The sequence below is a fragment of the Manis javanica genome, chromosome 8 (genome assembly GCF_040802235.1).
Source record: "Manis javanica isolate MJ-LG chromosome 8, MJ_LKY, whole genome shotgun sequence".
Lineage (NCBI taxonomy): Eukaryota > Metazoa > Chordata > Mammalia > Pholidota > Manidae > Manis > Manis javanica.
Genome location: NC_133163.1, coordinates 111,355,343 through 111,373,579, shown reverse-complemented (window position 1 = coordinate 111,373,579; position 18,237 = coordinate 111,355,343). Strand labels below are relative to the sequence as shown.

The 18,237-nt window shown below is 43.7% G+C and overlaps 1 protein-coding gene across 1 annotated transcript; it reads left to right on the top strand.

Annotated features, from left to right (window-relative positions):
* The first annotated feature begins 13,537 nt into the window (after nt 1–13,537).
* On the top strand, nt 13,538–15,345 carry LOC140843174 (C2 calcium-dependent domain-containing protein 4A-like). The gene is made up of 2 exons (XM_073211934.1): nt 13,538–13,904; nt 14,091–15,345. Exon 2 carries the CDS (start codon nt 14,137–14,139, stop codon nt 15,244–15,246), a length of 1,110 nt encoding a protein of 369 aa, XP_073068035.1. The 5' UTR covers nt 13,538–13,904; nt 14,091–14,136; the 3' UTR covers nt 15,247–15,345.
* Nucleotides 15,346–18,237: the final 2,892 nt, after the last annotated feature.

Genomic DNA, 18,237 nt, shown 5'->3' with positions numbered 1-18,237 from the left:
GGATTATGTCTCAGAGGCGATGAAGCCAGCAGACAAGAGTACGGAGCAACCAGCAAAGCTCTTAATGAGTGAAAATATAAAGGTCCTGCTACTCAGGAGGGACTCCAAGAGAGGTCACTGTGAGGGCTGTGGTATCTGGGGTTTATATTGCCTCCTGAGAAGATGTCCCACCCACTCCTGAACAAATAGAGAACTGAACTGATGACATCACCACCCACTCTTGATTGGCTGAAAGTTCAATACTTCATTTGCATAGGGCATAACCAATCAAAGCTGAGGTCAAGCTAACTAATCGTTCTTTTGAATGGTTGAGTTGGATTGGAGCTTTTTGAAACTTTCAAGGGCTTTGAAACTTAGAAGGGCCCTGAAGCTTCTTGGAACTTACAAGGGCCTTAAAACTTACAGGGACCTTGAACTCTATCTACCTGCCTCCCTCTATTACTTGCCTCAACAGAAGCTGTCCTTCCCTGAAGGAACATACCATCTTCCCTGCTCTCACAGGACTTCATTTCCCATAGGAGCAAATGCCTGGAGTCTTCCCACTTCCTGTGTCCTGTGGTTTGGCTACTTCAGGAAAATACTGCCCTACAGTGTCTCAAGACACAATAAGTCTTGGGATAGTGAAGCAGCTTGAAGGGTTAAGAGAATCTGATATATCTATTTGTATCTTATTCTGCCTAACAAAAAGTTGGTCCTGATAGGGGCTTTTGAAATAATCTAGGGTCCAAATTTTACTCTGTTGTAAATTGCTGATAGCAAAAATACCCCACAGACAACTGAGAAGGTGAAATGCTAACAGATGTATTTAGCATTCTCTGAAATTCTGTAAACATCACCTAAAACTATAAAAGTTTATCCAGGTTTAGGTTGATTTGCATGAATTGTAAACAGTTTGTGCTTTTCCATATAAACATCTCAGGAGGAGAAACTGTTGATTGCATCTTAATTTTGGACACTTAAAAGTCAAGAGACAAATTAACCACAATAAAGCAATATATGTTATTAAGAGGGAACCATTACTCCTTATGAGCCTTTTCCCAAATCACTGATTTTCTTCCTTGGGAATGGGTCAGAATCTTCTTGTCAAATGGTCAGTTCACGTGAAGTCAACATCTAGTGCACAGGCGCAAATGGACGGTCCCTGTACAGCACCTGTGACAGGCCTGAGGGCTCTTCCCAGAGAAATGTGGCATGGCTTTCTATTTTGAAGTGGTGTTTCCTTAACTTGCCCTGAGTTGATAGGTTTCAATTATGTAGATTGACATGTACACCAATGGTGTGGGTTGCATTTTGCCTTACAGTGCCGAGAGTTCATTTGATGTGCTCATCTGTCAACTGCTGCCCTTTTCAGTGGTTAGCGTATGGAAGCACCAAAAGAATGGTAAGGCTAGTAGGTGTCCTAAGAGGCAATTATTTTTTCATATTGCTTTTACTTTTGAAAGGTATGCCAGAGAATTTAGGTTTCCTCCCAAGTGTCTAAATCAGCACTGTACAAAAGAAACAGGAGAACTTATTTTTATTTTATTTTATTTTATTTTTTTTTTGGTATCATTAATCTACAATTACATGAGAAGCATTATGTTTACTAGACTCCCCCCATCACCAAGTCCCCCCCCCCCCACATACCCCATTACAGTCACTGTCCATCAGCGTAGTAAGATGCTGTAGAATCACTACTTGTCTTCTCTGTGTTGTACAACCCTCCCTGAGCACCCCCACCCCACATTATACATGCTAATCATAATGCCCCCTTTCTTCCCCCCACCCCCCCTGATCCCTCCCTTCCCACTCATTCTCCCCAGTCCCCTTCCCTTTGGTAACTGTTAGTCCATTCTTGGGTTCTGTGAGTCTGTTGCTGTTTTGCTCCTTCAGTTTTTTTCTATGTTCTTATACTCCACAGATGAGTGAAATCATTTGATACTTGTCTTTCTCTGCCTGGCTTATTTCACTGAGCATAATACCCTCTAGCTCCATCCATGTTGTTGCAAATGGTAGGATTTGCTTTCTTTTTATGACTGAATAATATTCCATTCTGCATATGTTCCACATGTTCTTTATCCATTCATCTACTGATGGATACTTAGGTTGTTTCCATATCTTGGCTATTGTAAATAGTGCTGCGATAAACATAGGAATGCATATGTCTTTTTCAAACTGGGCTGCTGCATTCTTAGGGTAAATTCCTAGGAGTGGAATTCCTGGGTCAAATGGTATTTATACTCTGAGCTCTTTGAGGAATCTCCATACTGCTTTCCACAATGGTTGAACTAATTTACATTCCCACCAGCAGTGTAGGAGGGTTCCCCTTTCTCCTCAACCTCGCCAACATTTGTTGTTGTTTGTCTTTTGGATGGTGGCAATCCTTACTGGTGTAAGGTGGTATCTCATTGTGGTTTTAATTTGCATTTCTCTGATGACTAGCCATGTGGAGCATCTTTTCATGTGCCTGTTGGCCATCTGAATTTCTTCTTTGGAGAACTGTTTGTTCAGCTCCTCTGACCATTTTTTAATTGGATTATTTACTTTTTGTTTGTTGAGGTGCATGAGCTCTTTATGCATTTTGGATACCAACCCTTTATCGGATCTGTCATTTATGAATATATTCTCCCATACTGTAGGATGCCTTTTTGTTCTATTGGTGGTGTCCTTTGCTGTAAAGAAGCTTTACAGCTTGATATAGTCCCACTTGTTCATTTTTGCTTTTGTTTCCCTTGCCCGGGGAGATATGTTCTTGAAGAAGTCGCTCATGTTTATGTCCAAGAGATTTTTGCCTATGTTTTTTTCTAAGAGTTTTATGGTTTCATGACTTACATTCAGGTCTTTGATCCATTTTGAATTTACTTTTGTGTATAGGGTTAGACAATGATCCAGTTTCATTCTCTTATATGTAGCTGTCCAGTTTTGCCAACACCAGCTGTTGAAGAGGCTGTCATAGGATAAATTATTTTTAATACCATGTTTTATTTTACCCAACATTCCAATGTTTTATCCTTTTAAGATGTAATATTAAAAAATTATTAATGAGATAGTTTTAAATACAAAATCTCTGAAGTCTTGTATTTTACATTTAAAGTACATCTCAGTTGGAACTAGCCACATTTCAAGTGCTCAGTGGTCACCTGTGGCTAGGGGCCCCTGTTTTGAACATGGGTCGAGACCTCCTCCTTTTACCCAGACTTATCCTTTCCTAAATTTCCCAGGCTCTGAAGTGGCCACTGTTAGTATACAAACTCCATTTGAAACTCCATTCATGATTTCTGCTGCTGATGGTTAAGCCAATCACTACCTGATTGATGTAGCCACAGGGCTACTCCTCACAAGGTGTGTCTACTCTTTGGGAGGAAAAGAATTTTTTCTCTATTACAAAAGTAACATTTATTGGGTTGACCCAGGAAATACAATTAAGCAAAAGGAGGAAGATTGAATAGTCTATAATCCATCTGTCCAGAAATAACTACTGTATTTTAGTAATCATTTTTATAGATTTTTTTTTCCTTATGTGTATCTTTCCCCAGAAATGGGATCATATGGTGCACGCTGTTTTATTCTCCTATAGTCTTCTACAACTTCAATTTAATGATCTATTGAGTGGATAAGCCTCAGTTTATTTAACCAGTCTGCTGTGCCCACAGGTTACCAGACCTGAGAACCTTCCCCTAGAAGAGGCATGGCTGTCAGCTGGATATACCCTAAGAGCAGCTCCACAGTGTGGTGTTCCCTTGTCTCCTGTTGGGGAGGCATGAGTGCATCGTGATTAAATGAGGATGGGTGGATTATGTTGAGTGGTGGAATCTTTGGGATTAGGTATTTCTGCTAATGGATCAGAGGATGCCAGCAGGTGCTGAGTGGCCATGCTATATATAGCATACATTAAACCCCACTTGCATTGTCATCTCATGTCGGTCCAGAGTAAGAGAACTGTCATGGTAGAGGCTGTGGGGAGCTGCCCCCTTCAGTTCCCGGGCACTCATTCTCTAGCTGTTGACAGGTCACAGCTGAATTCCTCTCCGGGAATTGCTTTAGCAAGAGGCACTCATCATGATGAAGGTCATGGCCCCCTTCCCGGGGGAAGGGGTTCTCATCCCATGACTGGTCAATGGGGGACCATAATTGCTTGACCCCTGACAACTCTTCAGGGCTCTCCCAGATCCATAGCTCTTTGCGGAGTCTGCTGAGGCCTGGGCTGGGACTGTGTTGCGGCTCCTCTCTCTGTCCACAATCCTGCTCTCAGCTCTTCCCCTCCCCACAGGTGTACCTTCCAACAACCTTCCTACAACTCAGCGTCTGCTTCCCAGGGAAGCCCGTCTGTGACAGCCACTGAAACAAAGTTCACTTTTTTGGTCTAACAAAGAGTTTACATGTATGCTATGTCTTACAGAGACAATACAAGTTAAATATTATTTATTTCTAATTACAACACTTACAGAAGTCTCTACAATACTGGCGTTGCTAGAAATTGTTATGGTTTGAATTGTGTCCTCCAAAAAGATAAGCCAAATCCCAGTACCTCAGCATGTCACTATACTTGGAAGCTGGATCTTCACAGGTGTCAGTAGTTGAGATGAGGTCACACTGGAGTAGGTTAGGGCCTTCATCCGATATGACTCGAGTCCTTCTAAGAAGAGATGCAGACACAGGAGGGAAGAATGCTGTGTGATAGTGGAAGCAGGAATAAAAGTGCTACAGCTACAAGCCAAGGAATTCCAAGGGCTGCTGGCAAACAACCAGGAACTAACAATAGACAAGGAAGAATTTCAGAGGGTACATGGTAACACTTTCATTTTGGACTTTTAGCCTCCAGAGTAATGAAACAATAAATTTCTATTGTAAGCCACTTGACATGAGGTACTTGACTATGGGAGCCCTAAGAAATGAATACAGCCATTATCACCAAACTCTTAGCTGGTGAAGCCAGAAATGGCTCTGGTTTTCTGTCTTACAGTCCAGAACTTGATGCAGGTCCTATTCCAAAAGTAGCCAGCTTCTAACTGCTTAGGAAGACCATCTATTTAGATTCTTTGGTCACAAGTATTATTGTAGCTCTGATAAGTAGTTGAGTACCACAAACATGATTTAGAAGCTGAGAGGTCCATTTCCAGCTCAGGGAAATTAGTGAGACTGAAAGAAAAGCTCACAGGGTGTGGGAACTAGAAGACACTGTGGATTTGGCTGGGGCCCAGGAGGGGCTTCCTCACAGGACCCTATGTGGTTGCTCTGTAGAGTATATGGATTCTGAGAATGAAACTCTAGAAAGGAATTTGAAGTTAACTTTGTAACATTCAGTGTCTTGTTTCATGTAGTGGAAATCAAGGTCTGGCAAGGTTCAGTGATTTGAGCAGAGGCTCAGCTGGCAAATAGTAGGGCCACAACTGGGGCACCAAGCATCCTGAGATGCAGGCCAGTGCACTTTCCCCAGCTCTGGACTCCCTGGTAGGCCTGTTAAAACAGTGTGCAAAGTCAGGAAGCAACGCCAAGGAAGCTCTGCACTGAATGCTCAAAATCAGTAAGGTGAGCAGAATGGGCTTCGGAGACAGGCCCGTCAATTTGCCTGAGCCTCAAATAATTTCTGAAACCCACTGCTAACATCACGTACAGACTTTAGGCTTTTTCATCAGTTAACATTTAGATCCTAGATCTGTGGTTAAAGACCAAGTAATTTCAGGAGGAATTATTTAAACTGTTTGAGTCTTAATGGCCTAAGTGGGAATAAGCAAAATTTTTAACACATAAGAAGAAAATAGAGAAAATTCTCTTTTCAACATTGGGGCAGCGAATTATTTCTTAAGCCAATCACAGAGGAAAAATTTGACATGTCTGATTATATTAAAATTTAAAAATCTCTTTTTCTCAAAAGATATCATAAAAAGGGAGTCACAGGGAGATGATATTTACAGCACTTTAAAAATGACCCAGAAGTAGTATCTGATGTGTGTATATGTATATAAGAGAAGGAAACACAATAAAAGTCTAAAATGCAAAATATTAAGAAAATTTTATAGAAGAAACCTGAATTTCTAAGTAACATGTGCAAAATTTGCTCAATTTCAGTTGTAAACAAAAGAATGGAAATCAAAGCCGAGACAGTTAATTCACTGTAGTAGTTTACTAGAGCTGCCATACCAAAATACCACAAACTGGGTGGCTTAAATCACAGAAATTCATTTCTGCACAGTTCTGGAGGCTAGAATCCAAGATCAAGGTGTTGGCAGGGTTGATTTCTTCTGTGGGTCTCTCTTCTTGGCTTTAGACGGCCCTCTTCCCCCTGTGTCTTCACATGGTCGCCCCTCTGTGCATGTCTGTGTCCTAATCAGGGCTCACCCCGATCACCTTGTTTAACCTCAAATACCTCTTTGAGACCTAACTCCAAATAACAATCACGTCCTGAGGTACCGCAGGTTAGGACTTCACACGTGAATTTTGGGAGGACATAATTCAGCCCATATCACTCACTGTATTAGCCATCTTTAAAAATCTGACAATACTAAATAATCAGACCAGCACTGGAAAAATTGGAAATGATGCCAACATCCATCCAGTATGTTTATACAATGGAATTCTATATATCAGTGAAAATGAATAAACTAGAGCTGGGGAAGTCAGGGAAGGCTTTCAGGTGTAGGCAATACTTGAACTGTCTTAAAGAATGAAGAGAGGTTATGGAGGCAAGCGGGAGGCAGGCTTTCCAGGTAGAAGAGCATAAGCAAAGACATGAGGTGAGAGAATGTGGGCTTTTAGGAAGCAACAAGCACAGTAGCTGAAGTCAGGCATGGTGGGTAGAGCAGGAGATGAGGCTGGAGATAGGGGTAGACAGGGGCCAGATCAGGATGCTTGTGTCCTAGGCAAAGGAGTTTTATCCTAAAGGCAATGGAGTGCCACAGAAGGCTTGAAGACGGGGAGTGACACCATCAGGCTTGCTTTTTAGCTCTTGGGAGGAGTGGGGAGAGCGGCTGATTGGGGGTGAGAACGTGCACTGTCACAGCCCTGAGAGGGATGCACCAAGAGATTAAACTGAATCCATGATTGAAGGGGGGCTGCAGAAAAATCTCTGGGAACAACAGCATTTCCAGATGGGCAAAAACAGAGGAGAGTAGCCAGAAGGAGATGATACATGCCAGTTTGCTTAAAACTGTGTTTCTTTTCACTTGCTTGTGATGACTTGTGTCTGAGCTGCTTTAGCTGAGAAACAAACTTCACAGTGTATTTTATAAATACCCTGGGCCCTAATCAATGGAAAGCATTGTTTTGGGAAAGGAACATAAGTGGTGGAGTTAAGACCCGGGTTTGAGTAACCGCTTAACCAAGTGCTAGTGCATCTTGAACAAAACACTGAGTCACGGGCATATCAAAGTGTGGGCAAAGGGTTTGTTTGTGTTTATACAGAGGATCAAAGCCTAATTTGGCTACCCAGAAAATGAATTAAGATACGATATAAAGAAGAACTTCCAACATCAACATTCTCTGGAAGAGGCACTCCAGAAGATGATCATCAAAAAACTTCAACAAAGATCCAGGCGATGCTGCAGTTGTAGCTGCATTCATCCCACCAGTTCCTGGACTTGCCATTGGAATGAAGAAGGAGATATCTAAGCTGGCCTGTGCATACAGTAAAACAACAAATTTGACTGGATCTATACTGTTGGAACTCAACCAAGAATTAGGAGAAGTGCAAGTTGCAGTGCTCCAAAATCTTGTGACTATAGACTATCTACTGTTAAAAGAACATATGGGATATGAACAGTTCCCAGGAATGTGTTGTTTTAATTTGTCTGATTTTTCTAAAACTATTCAAATTCAGTTAGACAATATCCATCATATCATTGATAAGTTTTCACAAATGCCTAGGGTGCCTAACTGGTTTTCTTGGTTTCACTGGATATGGCTGGTAATTGTAGGTCTGCTTTGGTTATGTAGTTGTATTCCTATTATGTTAATGCGTGCACACAATTTAATTAGTAATTTAAAACCTATACATGCTTATGTTACACTACAAGAAGATATGTCAAAGAAATAATCAATCTTCCCATGTTTTCTTCCATCTGCTACTTCTATACCTTTTCTTCTTCCTCCCTAATTACAACCCTTAAGTAGAATTCATGCCTCATATCGAAATTACTGAGTATCATAATTCTTCCATTGGTAAAGATACCTCAAGACAAATGCTGGGCATAGAAGCCAGAGGGCATAAGTCTGCAAAGAAGTAAAAAGCTAACGTTTTCCAACAATATTGCTTCTCTCTCACTTACCAACTTTACATCTCCCTGTATGGCCCCGGAAGATGACTGGTTAGCCAGAGACGGGTAAGATTCCTCAAGGGAGGAACAACCTAAGACAGGCACAGTCGCAGGGGGACCATCAGGTAAGAAACTGGGGATCAAAAGAGGTGAGGCTTAGAACCTCACCTCCCCTGTTTTGAGAGAAATCTTCTGCATCCGTGGATGTTTTGTTGCCCTTGTCTAGCTTGGATTAATACTTAGTCTATAGCCACACACCTGATCATCTACATTTGCCCTCTTACAGCACTAAACTATGTTTTTTACCTTTATCTTGCATCTACCTACCACTTCAGCATTTTATTAATAATAATAATAATAATAATAATAATAATAATAATAAGGGAGAAATGTGGGAATCAAATATAAATCAAATATAAAAATCAAACGAATAATCATATTTGACCTGACTGTTTATAGTTCATGACGTGTGATCAAAACCGAAAGTTTCTGTGATGACTGTCCTTGCACTGTTCACCATGTAGGAACTTACTCAGTATGTAAGAACTTGTTCACCATGTAAGAACTTGTTCGTTATGCTTCAGAAGATTGGAGACTGTTGAGAATTAGGCTTGGGGTTGATTAATGATTGTGCATTGAGTCCCCTATACAGAATTTTATTGTTGTTAACAACCTATGATCAATAAATATGAGAGATGCCCCCTCAAAAAAACAAAAACAAAAAACACTGAGTCACAATTTCCTTGTTTGTAAAATGAGTATTGGCTAGACATGATTGTTGGGAAGATTAAATAAATATGACGTTTGTGAAAATGACTACAAGTACTGTTCACGTTGTACTGACACAAAAGAGACCAAAATCTGACGTCAAAGGAGAAAGTCTAAGAAGCTGAATACTCTTTAGCCATGAATTAAACTAGAAATTTTCTGGAGAGAGAAACAAAATATAGGGAGTCTAGACATTTCTCCTCAGGAAAAAAAAAAATGGAGATTGATTTGATTCACCTTGATTTTCATTTGTTAGCTAATAACATTTAATTGTAGTAATATTAAACAGTCTGCAGTTCCTTCAATGTGGACAAGAAATTAATTCGTTTTTTAAATGTTGTTCCATATGTTTTTCATAAGCTTTCAAAAGCTATACTTTTAAACATAAATATAGACTTACTGTGCTTTAGCAAAGACAGCCATTTTCAAAATTTAGCATGAGAAACTTAATCCAAGGAAATTATTTTAGCAGTAATAGCCAAACTCTATGAAGCCCTGTGTGTACCTTTGCATTCTATGTGCTATCTCTAATCCTCACAATGATGATGGTAATAAACAGTTACTTTCACTTAACAGATAAGATTGGCACTCAGAGGGTCACACATGTAGGAAATGGCAGAGCAGGATTGTGAACCCAGGTTTGAGACTTCAGAATTCACTGTCCTGCCTTATCTTCTCTCTGAAAGAAGGTCACACAAAAGGGGCACATGACCCAGCCTGGGCAGTCATAGAGGGCTTTCAGGAGGAAGTGATGTTTAAATATAGTCCCAAAGGATGAATAAATCTTGAAGGAAGATGAGAAGGGCAGAAAGACATACAAAAGGCATGGAAGTGAGGGAATATAATGCTTTCAGGGAACAGCAATTAAAGGATGGATGCACTTTATAATCTACAAAATACTTCCATGCACAAGTTCCCATTCTATCTTCAGGAAAGAATATCATCTATCCCATTTTACAGATGAAAACATGGCATATTGGAGGTGCAATTACATGCTCAAGGACAGAGAAGAAATAAATCACTGAACTAGAGCTCAAAGTCAGCTCTTCTGATGCCAGATTCTGGGCTTCTTCTCCAGTGTTGTGGCAGTTAAAAACTTCACTGTATTTTCCATTCTACCTTCATTTCTGGTTTTATCTGATCTTCCTTAGCCTTATTTTCCTTCCATTTCAATTATTTCAGCTACTTTTTACTTTGTTTTTTTTATCATATTGTATATATTTTTGTAAGCTTGTTCAAACTAACTTCAATGAACCAGGGCAAAAATTGATAAAACTTTGATACCCATAAAAAAGCAATTGTTTTGATGTTTTGTATTCCCTCCCAGTTCTGAGCCTTAGGACACATCTTTACCCAACTGTGTCGATAAGGAATATATAATTTTGCCTGCTGGTAGTTTCATAAATGCTCCATCAGAAATATATTTCTGTGTCTACAGTCTTCTTGATGATTTTCATGACTATTTTTTCTGTAAAGGGGACATGGCTGACCCCCACCACTGGATACTCAGACTGTTTCTTTGCTGGTTTTCCAAGGATAGTAGACTATGAGGCTCCGGTAGGACTTGTCACGCTCCCAAGCCTTCCCACTGAAGCCTCTTTGAGTACCTTCACACCTTGTCCCCGGACTCCAGGGGCATAGGTGCTGATACACGTCAACTTGTGACCTCATTCAGGGTTCTTTATCAGTTAACTGCTTGTCTTTTTCATTTCCACCATGTCAGTCTCTAGGGATGATAAATTCCCTGGGTCTTTATTATGTAAATCACCTCAAATCCTGTTTTGGAACAAAGTATGGTATAAATAAAGAAAATGAACACACTTCCTGGGAAGACAAGGATTCTGTTTACAAATGGTACAGCACTATGATGCAAAACTAATGCTTTCCTGCTTATGGCATGTTTAATCCATTAGGTACTGGTATAAAGAATAAGGTGTATAGTTTCAACTCAAGGCCTTGGAACAAGGGTCTCTTTTTCTTTTATCTTGCCACCTAGAGAGGCAATGAGTTCAGGAGAAACAGCTTAGCGCTCAGGATAGAAGCCATGGGGATCTGGTCTGAGTCACAGTTTGGCTCTTACAGGATTTGAGACTAGACAGGTTGATTCTCGTCTATGAGCCAACCTTCTTTAGATCCCTACCTTCTCTAGACAGTTGTTTAGGGATTAAATAAGACCCCATATATATTGAGTGTTCTGTAAATGTTAATATTATTTTGGGATAGTTTCTTTGCTATAACATTGTCAAAGCTTTTAGTATAAGATGGTGGACCTTATGTGGTCATAAGGCACAAAATAAAACAACCGAAATGGTCAGAGTTTCCTGTTGAGGGGTTGTTTTTGACTTTCTCCCAATGTGATTTCAGAATCAGGAGGGAAACCAGGCCTCTAACCATAACTACAGCCTGCAGCTATGGGTTTAGATGAATGAATGACTGGACTGTATCCTTGGTTAAGTAATTTTATTTCCCTGTATCTTACTTTCTCTTCTGTAGAATACTAATTCATAGGAAGCTAATGGTTTTGGAAAGCCCTCTAGATGGAGACTGCATTTGTACCCATGCTTATGTCACTCTATGAACGTGGAAGCGCTGGTAGTGCAATTACTGAAATCCAGTGTGCTGCTTTCAGGGGCATTTACTCATTGACAAAATGTTTGTGCGTTCATGTCACAAACACCCTTAGGGCAGTGAAAGCCATTTTCACTAGGGTCTAACTCAAAGTGAGCTGGCAAATCAGCACAACATAATGCAGGTGTGCTCTGCTTCAGAAAGACCATTAGACCACGAATTTGCAGACAGGCCTGAAGAATCAAAATGAAATGATCAGAGACCCCCCCCAAGGACTCCTCTGCTTGCAACTCTGGCTTCAGCAGGAATGGCCACTATTTCCTGGCTGCATATTGATTAGTGCTTGTCCCCTCAGAAAAGCATGTACCCGAGGAAAACAGTGATCGATTAAGAAAGAAAGCATTAATTATTAACTCAAGGAAAACACTCACTTTCCTTGCCTTTAAGGATTTAGATATAATGCTACTTATTCCAAAGCAAAGTTAGTGGAAAATACTTAATAGTAGAATGAGTTGCTTTGAGAATTAACCTTCTGGCTGTAAACTACAATATAAGCTACACACACAATGCGTGATACACAACAGACTGAATTATATTGAACTGAGTGAATGGATGGAGAAGGAAAGAAGAGAAGGAAGGAAGGTATAGGCAGGGAGGGGAGAATGAATTAGCAGAGAGAGAGGATTTACTATCTGGGCTGTGATTCCCAGTTTGAATGACCCTATACCAGTCTCTTAACATGTACCTCAATTTCTCATCTGGTAAAACAGAAGCAAATATCCATCTCACTGCTTTGTTGTGAGAAAGAAATTGAATAATTTAGTGAGAGAGATACATGGTTAAAAGTACCATGTCATAAGACCTGAATTGTAGGTCAGGCTCTATTCAACAAAATATATTTCATCAAATATTTACTGAGCACTTATTATTTGTCTGACATTTTATGCCCACGTGCCGGAATTGGATAACAGATGAATCAGACAGCCAGGCTGATCCCTTTTATAGGGCAAATGGGATTGAAGCAGACCCAGGCTCTGGATTATAGCACTTTTATTTCAAACATATTCATAGGAAGTCTCCCAGACTCCACTCTTGAGTTGACCCAGGAAGTCATAGTCTGCCAGGGGAGACAAACCTGTAAACCAAAAGCTCAAAAGCAGCGTGCTAAATGCATGAATGGTGGTGCATAGAATGTATGTGGAGGACATGAGGAAGGGCTAATGAACTGCAGTGGGGGAGTTAGGTACGGGGTCCTGAAGGGATTGCTGTCTGGCTGAATTACGGAAAACATGCAGGAGCTCCTAGAGACAGAAGCAGTAAAGAGAGGGCGTTTCAGAAAACAGTAAAACATCATATGCAAAGCCAAATAAAAAAGAAATTGCTAGTTCCAGGTTCTGCCATTACTAGCTTTGTTTAACCTTTGTGGAATTTCCTCAAGTCCCTCTGGGCTTCCGATTAGAAAATGAATGTCAGGGGAGGAAAAAGGCAACATAGATTTTTCTGTAAGGTGCTTTCTAATTGGATTCGTCCATGTGGGAGCAGAAAGAAAAGCCGTAGTTTTGGAAACATCTTGTTATTTTTAGGGCATGTACCCAAAGCCCCATCTTTTGTGACAATTAAGATGACAGGCAGAGCCTAGTCATCCAGAAAATTTTGCATACATTACTTCAACAACCGCACCAGGATTTACGGCATTGACTGAGCCAGGTCCTTCCTATGCTATTAAAGAGGTTGTCCTGCAGAGGGAGGCCCATAAAGAAGTACCCGAGTACCATGGAAACCACATTGGTCTACACGTGGCAGATGCGTGGGGGCTGAAAAATAGAAGCCCCCAGGGCGTGTAGGTTACGTGCAGGGTGACAGGATTTAGCTCAGTAAAAAGGAACTTCCTGTTTCCTCATCCTGCTTCACCTTCTCCAAAAGGCCGCCAACATTTTCAGCCTCCAATTCTCTCTGGGCGTCGGCGACAGTCTGGCGTCTTCTCTTCACAGGAGACTTTCCACAGGCCTGTATAAGGGGCTCCGTGCGCGCAGAGAAGATGCAGGTCCAGGACCGACCAGAAGATGCCTGCACCCCCCGCGGCAGCTCCGCTCGCCCCCGAGCACCCCCTGCAGGCCACCCCGCCCCAACCCCGGGCGTCAGCGGGAAGAGGTGGCCCGAAAGGCGGGCTGTCCAGTGCCGCCAGGGGTTGGGCTGGCGGCAGGCTGGGCGGGACTCGGGCTGCCGATATAAGACAGGAGCGCCACTGCTTCGGCCACCGTGCTGAAGCCCGGACCGGGAGGCCGCGGGCGCTGGGCTTGCGGCTAGTGACCCAGAGAGACTGAAGAAGAGGGAAAGGTCTGATTTCTTCGTTTATTTAGTACTAGCGAGTGAAAGGCGGGGGGGGTGGGGGTGGGTTGTGGGCGCGCGAGAGCTCGGGTCGGACTGGCCGGGGTCGTAGGCCCCTCGGTAACCCGAGGGAGGGGTCCGGCCACGTCCCGAGGGGCCCAGGTATCCAAACTCAGCGGCTTCCCTGCCCCGCAGGAGCGCTTCTTCCCGCCGGTCCCAGCCCCAGCCTCAGCCTCGGAGGATGCGGCTCCTCGTGAAGCTCCGCGCCTCGGCCGCGGGCAGCGCTGCCCCGGAGCCTGCCTTCTCCAATGTGCTCACCCCGGCCCGCATCCCCGCGTTCTGCATCCCGCCGCGGCTGCCCGCGCCCTGCGCGCAGGAGTCCCCGCCCCCGGCCGCCGCTCTGCCCCGGCGGTGCGCGGCCGAGCCGGACCTGTGGCCCCGTGGGGCCGACAGCGCCGGGCGCACCGACTGGGACCCGCGCTCTCAGGCCGCGCTCTCGCTGCAGCACCTGCCCCGCGCGCGCACCGCCTACGGCTTCTGCGCGCTGCTCGAGAGCCCGCACACCCGCCGCAGGGAGTCGCTCTTCCTCGGGGACGCCCGCGGCGCCGCGCTCCTGGAGCCGTCCGCCGCCCGGCCCGCGCTCCGCCCCCGGGCCCACACCTACGGCGGCGGCGGCGCGAGGGGAGACGCCCCGCGTGCGCCCCAGGCCGGGGTCCCCTCCGCCCCCGGCGGGGCTCTTCAGCCCCGGGACTCGCGCGCCCCGCCGCCCCGCGGCCGCCGGCTCCTGCGCGCCCCTGACGGGCTGCTGCGGCGCGCGCTGCGGGCCCGCGGGAGCCGCGGCCTGGCCCCCGTCCGCTCAGTCTCCCGCGGGGACGAGGACCAGGAGCGCGGCGCCGGATCGAGGACCCCGGCCCGCGGCCCCTCCGCGTCTCCGCCGCCGTCCCCCGGCCGGCAGCCCGAGCGCCTGGAGGCCGAGGGCACCGTGGCTCTGGGGCGCGCCGGCGGCGCCCTGCGCCTGGCCGCCGAGTACAGGCGGGCCAGCGGGCGCCTCCGCATCGGGCTGCTCCGCGCCGAGGGACAGGCCGCGGGAACCGCCGAGCCCCGCGCCGTCGGCTGCCGCCTGAGCTTCGTCCTGCAGCCGCCGGGCAAGACGCGCCAGCAGCGCGGCGCCGTAGTCCGGCGGAGCCGCGAGGCCGCCTTCGACCAGGACTTGTGCCTGGACGGGCTGTCGGAGGACGAGGTGCGCCGCCTGGCCGTGCGCGTCAAGGCGGAGAAGCAGGACCGCGGCCTGGAGCGGGGCCGCCTGCGGGGCCAGGGCGAGCTGCTGCTGGGCCCGCTGCTGCCGCTCTGAGGGCCCAGGCCCTGCCCTCGGGGCGCCTTCCGCCCCTGGGGAGCTCTGGGACACGGCCGCTGCTTTGTACAAAATAAATGTTATTTATTCATTTTTCTATTCGTGATCTTGCGTTATTGACATTTCAGTTCTTAGATGTCTTGCTTTTGTCATTGTTTATTGGGAGGGAAGGAAAAAATGACACCCTCCTCTGCTTACATCATTCAATCCCTTCTTCAAGACCAATTTTACATTCAAAGGCAAACAGTGGTGGCTTGTGGTTTGAAGACAGAGAAAGGAATTACACCCCATCTGTATTGTTTCTCCTTCCCACTTTATACTGTGCTACACGCTTTATGTTTTTAAATTATTCCTTCAGTTTCATGTGCAACGCTAAGATTCATACGGCCTTCCCTATTTGTTGTGGCATAGGTTCATATTCTCATTTGTGCATACACATCAGATTGACCTGTAGTAAGGATACCTTGATGGAAAAAGAATTCCTTTTTCATTAAGAAAGGACGGGATTCTTATGAAAGTGAAGTCTTTGAAAATTGCTGAAGCAAAGGAAAACAAAGGAAGTGAAGGATCCTCTAATGTATGGCTATGTAGAGAAAAGGTATTCCTGGCATCCCCTCTTCTTTCTCCAGAAAGAGCCCTGGGAAATCTGGCTATTTCAGGAGAGAAATCTTTCTTGTCTCTGTAAACAAGTTGATGTATTTTGTGGCATTATTTCTTCCAAGTTATGTATCTAAGTTAAATAGTACTTAATAGCTTTGCAGTAGGGTTTCACAGATGAGTTGAAACATAAACAGTTATTTGAACACGAGTTCTAGGAGAGTTTCTAAATACAATTTATTTTTCATTTGTTGATTCAACAAATAGACCTGAGTCCACTGGAAACTGATTATACCCGAGAAAGTTTGTCCTTTACTCTAAGGATCTATGATGTAGTGGAAAGTACAATGTGAGGTGGGGGAGGGCCGGGGGAGAGACTCCAATCTTTCTTCGGCCATTTGCCACTTGTCTGAATTAGAGCAAATCAATTCACCTCCCCAAACATCATTTCACATAGCAGTAAAGTGGGGGTATTATTACCTACCTCACGGGATTTTGTAAAGATATGCCTTAATATCCAAATAACCCTTAAATGTATGTAAAATGTGATAGCATATCTGAAAAAGCTTGCGCTGTACTGATGTGCTCACTAATGTTCCAGGAAATGAACTCCTTCACTTCTTTCTTTCCAGTTATTTCTCCCTGGTCCTGGAGTGGAGCCTAGCGGAACAGATGGCTACCTGAGACTGTGGATTCAGGGTGGCCAGAAGAGGGAATAGAAAACTCTTCAAGATCCCCGAAGCGATTTCCCCATTGCTTTCCCCATAAGAAAGTTAGCACTTATTCAAAAGCCCTTCAGCATTGTTACCAAAATGAGGTCGTGGGTGCAAATTTGTCCAGAATAAGTAAATTAAAATCCTGGTTTTTTAAAATACAATTTTTAAATGGGTGAATTGGCCCTTAGAAAAAAATCTGATCAAACGACTTCTGAAATTGAGGAAATAACCACAGAGGTGCCTGGCTCCTAGCTAGTGACTGGTTGAGCTCAGAAAAGGACCAAGTTGTCCTGACTCCAGAGAACCGATCTACCCTCTGTTCTCTCATTTCAACAATTATTTGTTGAGCCCTTAATCTGAGACGGGCACAGTACTAAGCCCAGGAGATGCAGCTATGAACAAGACTTCTCCCAGGACTTAGTTTTAGCGGGGATAACCAAACATTAGCCAAGTCTTGTAATTACAGGTTGTGGTGACTATTGTGAACACAAAAAACTCAGGAGGGTGATAGAGACACTGGTGGGTGGGAAGCTCTCAGAGGTACAGTGGTCAGAAAAGACCCGAGGAAGGAATCATACACAAGAGGAACTTAATTTATCCAAATCACCATTTAATGTGTTCACATGACCCCTTAATACATCCAAACTAGAATTCTTGATTTTCCCCTCCCAAATCTCCTCCTCCCCTAATGTTCCTTTTTTTTTTTTTTCAATAAAGGACACCATCATTCTTCTTTTGTGCAAGCCTAGAACCTGGAATCATCCAGAACTTCTCTCTCTAATGTGCCAGCCACTCTTTCAGATATAAATACCACCTCTTTAGAGCATCCTCCCCTGGTCACCCTATCTAAAAAACATCATTGCTACTGTCACTACTTTATTCTTCTTCATACCACTTACCACTACTGACACTATGTTATACGCCTATTTTATGGTTTTATTTGTTTGCTTGGTCTTCCACTAGGATGTGTGCTTTATAGAGGCAGGAACTTGTTTATTCGTTGTTGTGTTTCCAGTACTTAGAACAGTGCCTGGCATATAGTGGACACTTAATACATATTGACTGAGTGTTGCTAACTATAGGAAGAGACGGAATAAATAGTGAAGTGTAGAGAACCTAGAACCAATTATTATTTTCTTTTGGAAATACATAAATTTTATTAAGATAAAAATATAATGAACAGTTAAACATGAGGATAGGGTAGGGGAAATCAATATAAGGTAATTTGTTAATCTTTCACAGCAGGAGATAAAATACTTTCTTAATTTGAAACATGGCATTTAAAAAATGACTACAGTTTATGAGTGTGTTCTATAATCTTTTCAATTTGCCTTGGAGGAATATTAAAGTAAATATGATCTATTGAGATGAAAAAATATTTATTAGAAATTCAACAGTTGATTTGGTTTCACTTGTGGGGTTTTTGTTCTTATTTAAAAATTACAGCAAAACTGAATTTGATGGTTTTGTATTTTTTTTATTAAGGTATTATTGATATACACTCTTATGAAGGTTTCACATGAAAAAACAATGTGGTTGCTACATTCACCCATATTATCATATCTGCCCATACCCCATTGCAGTCAATGCCCATCAGTATAGTAAGATGCCACAGAGTCACTATTTGCCTTCTCTGTGCTACACCATCTTCCCCATGTGTGCCAATCATAATACCCCT

Excerpts from the sequence above, each read along its gene's own strand:
- LOC140843174 (XM_073211934.1), top strand. The coding sequence starts at position 14,137 with ATGCGGCTCCTCGTGAAGCTCCGCGCCTCGGCCGCGGGCAGCGCTGCC.